Source organism: Pteropus alecto, unplaced genomic scaffold (genome assembly GCF_000325575.1).
Source record: "Pteropus alecto unplaced genomic scaffold, ASM32557v1 scaffold21, whole genome shotgun sequence".
In the NCBI taxonomy this organism is placed as follows: Eukaryota; Metazoa; Chordata; class Mammalia; order Chiroptera; family Pteropodidae; genus Pteropus; species Pteropus alecto.
Window position 1 is genome coordinate 2,335,276 of NW_006436282.1, and position 5,733 is coordinate 2,341,008.

The 5,733-nt window shown below is 33.3% G+C and overlaps 1 protein-coding gene across 2 annotated transcripts in view; it reads right to left on the reverse strand.

The window, feature by feature from the left end:
• The window catches only part of SGCE (sarcoglycan epsilon), a 68,103-nt gene that overhangs the window by 17,197 nt on the left and 45,173 nt on the right, over positions 1-5,733 (reverse strand). For both annotated transcript variants that reach the window (XM_006911911.2, XM_015589422.2), the window contains one exon: positions 397-559. In XM_006911911.2, coding sequence (XP_006911973.2) covers positions 397-559 — 163 coding nt within the window. The remainder of the gene's footprint in view (positions 1-396; positions 560-5,733) is intronic.

Consider the following 5,733-nt stretch of genomic DNA (forward strand, 5'->3'; position numbering starts at 1 on the left):
TCATTTTCAGATCTATTTTTGTACTCTGGTCTCTCCTTCCACAGTGCAGTAGTAGCAGCATATTTGAGACTTTCTACACATGTCACACTGGCTCCACAGTCTGTCCTGATTTAGCAGCCACCTGGGTGTCCACGTTGAGCATTTGGACCACCTGCCAGGCTAATCCAGCCCCAGCAACTAATCAAGGGTAGACTGAGAACAAAAGTGGAGATACTCTCTCCTAAATGGATGCACTGTCAATGAGCTTGCCAAATCCTTAAAGTCAAGGAAAGTCAATTTCAGTTAACAAAGTAAACCCAGGATTTGTTCCTGAAAGCAATTCGGGTTTTAGTCAAATGTTATCTCCAGTCCCATCACTTCTAATTACATTTGCAAAAACAAAATATAAAAACTCACCAATGAAATTTTGCACCAGTCAATGTAAAATTGAGTACGAAATTTTTTATCACATGTTATTACAGGCTCCATTTCTTGACTGCATCTCAACTGATTCTGTGGATTTTCAACTTCTCGTAAACAAGAAGAAAACGGGACATCTGCACCAACCATGACATAAACACTGCAAAAATGTGAAACTCGCATGTTATCTTTTAAGAAAATTGACAACACTGAAAAACAACCTGCCCTGAAAGCAGGATTTATCTTTCTGAATTAAGAGATTATTTGGAATTATCCCTAAGATAGGGGAATGGGCTTTAAAGGCAGTGATTCATGCAAGGGGCTTCCTTTCATTTTTTCTTTATTCAACCAATATTTACTTCGTGCTTTGGTGCACCAGACACTCTCTTGATCCTAAGTTAATTTCTAAAAAATTTTTTTCCTCCTACCTAATCCAAAATAATCATGCGTCCCATTCTGATTACCATATTTGGTAGATTATTTACATTTAAAAATTATTCTTAAGTTGTTTAGAAAATAACACTATTGCTAAAATAATAAAATAATTATTAGTAATAAATCTTCACTTGAATTCATTAAAATAAGATTGTGAAATTATATCCCTGGAGGTATGGAGCTTTAGGCAGCCTTAACTGTTTTACCCCACAGTTCTGTTTGTCAGCTTTTCTACTTCACAGACACTTACTGTTAGATCTTTCAATACAAGGTCTCTCAGTCTTCTATGTAAGAAGTTAACAGAAGAGAAAATATTTTGTTTGGTATATACAAACTAGGCAAACAAAATTTCTTTTTTTGGTGTGTATCTTAGCAATTATGGGGGAATAACTCTACTTAATTGGTCAATAAGAGTTTCATGATAAAAAATAAGATAATGCATTTAAATAATTTTGGAGCAGCTTGAGAAGATAGAAATCTCCGTAAGTCATTCAGAAGAAAAAACCAGGAAATCACTCTAAATTAAATATTATTTCTCTTCCTAATGACAATGCTATAGCTACTTATAAAACAAAATAAACCCATTAAAGTTCAGCTGTCTTCCTTGCAGAAATTGGTAAACATCCTAAAATTCACATGGAAATTCAAGGGACCCAAAGTAGCCCCCGAAAAATCTTGAAAAAGTTGGAAAACTCACAAGTGCCAATTTCTAAGCTTACTAAATTTTGAAATTGTAGTTAAGACCACGTGGTACTAGCATAAGGACAGACATATAGATCGATGGAATAGAATTAACAGTCCAGAAATAAACGCTTACATTTAGTAAACGGATTTTTGTCACAAGTGCCAAGATGATTCAATGGGGGAAAGACTATTCTTTACAACAAATGGAGCTGAGACAAACAGATGTCCGCAAGCAAAAGAATAAAGCTGGGCCCCTACCTCACACCATATAAAAATATTAACTCAAAATTGATCTAAGACTTAAATATAAGGGCTAAATCTATTAAACTCTGAGAAGAAAACAGGCATAAATTTTTGTGACCTTAGTAGGCAATGATTTCTTAGATATGACACCAAAAATCCCAGTAATAAATGAAAAATAATAAATTGGACTTTATCAAAATTCAAAACTTTGTGCTGCAAAGGATACCACCAAGAAAATAAAAAGGAAATCCATGGAATGGGGGAAAATATTTGCAAATTATATATCTAATAAGAGACATATCTACAATATATAAAGAACACTTACAACTCAACAACAAAAAGACAAATAATCCAAGTTACGATGGCAAAGGATTTGAATAGACATTTCTTTAAAGAAGATATACAAATGTCCAATAAGTGCGTGAAAAGATGCTCAACATCATTAGCCATCAGGAAAATGGAAACCAAAACCAGTGAGATACTGGTTTTGGATGTGCTGGGGGGGACGTGAAAAAATTGGAACTTTCCTACTTTGCTGGTGGGAATGTAAAATAGTGCAACTGGTTTGGAAAACAGTCTGGCAATTCCTCAAAAGGTTAAATACAGAGCTACCATGTGACCCAGCAATTTTATTCCTATGTATATATCCTAAAAGAAACGAAAATATATGTCTATAGAAAAACTTGTACGTGAATGTTTATAGCAACATTGTTTCTAATAGTCAAAAAGTGAAAACAACCAAAATGTTCATCAACTGAATGGATAAAAGGTAGAATACCCGTACAATAAAATATTGCTAAGCCAAAAAAAGGAATGAAGTACTGATACACACTACATCATGGATGAACCTTGAAAACAATAAATGACAGAAGCCAGTCACAAAAGACCACATATTGTCTAATTCCTATCATATGAAATGTCCAGAAGAGGCAAATTTATTGACAGCAAGTAAACAGTGGTTGTCTGGGGCTGAAGAGGTGCAGACTGCTAATAGACATGGGAGGGGAGAGCTGGGGTAATAAAAATGTTCTAAAATTGCATGTGGTGATGACTGCACAACTTTGTGAATAAACTAAATCCAATGTGTTATGTACTTTTAATAAGTGAATTATATGGCATGCGAATCACATCACAATAAAGCTGTTATTTTAAAAAATGAAATATAATAAAAGTAAAGCATAAAAATTCAAAGCTATGTCAATGTAAGTATGAAGTCACACCCTGAGGTGACAACTGTGCTCCAGAGTACAATGACATAAATTCATTTGGTTGCTGTTCATGTGAAGTTTATATTCAGACTTACGATTCATTTGAAAGAACATTTTAAAAAAAAACTATGGTGCCTTTGGGAGACAAATAGTGTATAATAAACTGAAATTAAAGATCGAATTAAAAATTCAGAACAAAAGGAGATGTAAGGGACCATTGGTAAAGTATTTAGATGATTAGTGAATATAAATATATTCCATTTAAAACAAGTTGTTACTTTTAAGCTTCAAATAAAGCCAATTTCTATACCCTTATTAACGGCCTAGCAAAGACCGTATTTTTCCTTGATAATTGTGAAGTATCACTGTAAATGCAGAAGTAAAATGAATATTTCTTACAACTGTTAACAGTTCTCTTGCTGTAATATGACATTGATTTACATTTATAATTAGTAAGATTTTAAATTAAATCACTTCAAGATAACATAAATGGGCACAAGCATACGTTATTGGTGCTCTGAAAAGTTTTTTTTTTCTCAAATTATAAAAGCAATATAAAACACTACATAAAACTTGAGATATAAAACAGAATTAATATTACTAAGATAACTATTTTTTGTTTTCCAATGTACCTTGCAGAATATTTTTCAAATGCATATATTTTGACTTAACTGCAGTCATCTCTAAAACACAATTTTGTATCCTGCATTTCGCCCAGTGCACATCATAAGCATTTTCCATATTTTCTTTGTAATTATAGTTTTATGGCAATATAATTTGTTAAGTGCACATGATTTATTCAGCAATTATTTCAGAGCTGGATGTGTAACTTGCTTCCAATTTTTTTGAAGTTATAAATAATATTGCAAAGACTATCTCTGTGCACATTCTTTAATGTTACTATCTTAGAAGAGATGCCTAGAAGTGGAAACATTTTTATGACAGTTGACACACACTGCCAAATTACTTTCATCTCTACTTGGATGATCCATAAGCTTCACAAACTTAGTATGTTCCGAACTGAGCTCATCATCACCCCACCCCACCCCACCTCCACCTGTTCCTCCTTCTATCTTCTTCTTTTTCTTGGTGACTGGCATGGCCAGTTGCTCAAGCACCATCATCTTTGACTCCTGTCCCTTCTTCCCACATAGCCAATCTATCACCAGTCTCTGACATTTACCCTGAAAGAACTCTCCTACACACCTGCCCACTTTATTCCATCCCACTGCTACAGCCCGTTCTAGTCACCTTCACTTTCTATAGGAAGCGAAACAACAGACCCTTAATGATTCTCCTTGAAACCCAGTCTTCTTCAATGTCCTCAGGGAGCCTATCTGCAGAATAAATGTATGAATGGAAAACATCATACCAGTTTAAAAATACAAGCAACTGTATATTTGATAGTTGCTAAGAGTAGTTCTTAAAAGTTCTCATCACAAGAAAAAAATGTATAACTATGTGAGGTGATGGATGTTAACTAAACTTATTGTGGTAATCATTTTGCAATATGTACGTATATCAATCGTTATGTTTTACACCTTAAACTTACACAATATCATATGTCGATTACATCTCAATAAAATTGGGAAGATAAATAAGTTAATAAATAAAATGCAAACAGACTACAAATGTGATGCTCAAGAGGAGATGTAGGAGTTACTTTGTAGGTAAAAAAATGTGTATTTATTGTTCATTTTGTAGTACCAGTAAGTTTCAACATGTTGGCTTTAACAAATAATTTTATATGAGGTCATGTATAACAATAATTGTTATATATGCTAAAATTACATTTTTCATTATCTGTTTTCCTTTCAGCTGGCTTTTTAATATGCAGAAATTAAAATTTTTTATAAAGTGAAATGAGGATGATATTTACCTTTATGAACTTAGCCACCTATTTTCAAACTTTCAAATGTGTTTAAACAGATGAGATGGGAATATATTGTCAAGGACAAGCTCTCAAGCAGCGGTATAAAAACGTGGTGCCTCAGAATCCTTAGAATTGGTAAATACTAGATAGAACTTGTTCCTTATAATGCTTTTTCTTCCAATTTAAACAACTCAGTTTTCCTTGAGGTAAAACACATTTACTGAGGTCTTTACACATATAATGTGAAGAACTGAGAAACAAGTAAAAATTTGAAGTCAAAACTCTACTTTTTTCAGCAATAGCCACATAAATGGATCCAATGATCAACTTTTTTACCCAATTGTCCACATAATTAATGTATTTTATTCTTTATTTTTTGTATATAGAAGACAAAAATAGGTTAGAGAAGAATTTGTCCACATATGTTACATGTTACCTGAGAACTCTTGAGCTCTTAAAAGAAAATTTACCATGATACCCGCCTCTGTCTCTGACCCCACTTCTTTGTTCTGTGCGTATCTGCAATCAATCAATCGATCAAAAAACAAGGTGAAAATTAAAGAATAAGTAGAACTAAATAAAGAATCCAATACAGAATAAAAATAAAGAATAAAGGACCCTTCTGGACTCTAGTTTTACTTACTGCTTAGTCCTCTCCATTGGAGAAGGAATGAATTATCAGAAGAGGGAATAGGCGCACAGGCTTGGATCCTTCTGATTTTGGGGGGGGGGGGGGGGTAATTAAAAAAACAAGGAAAATTAAAGAATAAGTAGAACTAAATAAAGAATCCAATACAGAATAAAAATAAAGAATAAAGGACCCTTCTGGACTCTAGTTTTACTTACTGCTTAGTCCTCTCCATTGGAGAAGGAATGAATTATCACAAGAGA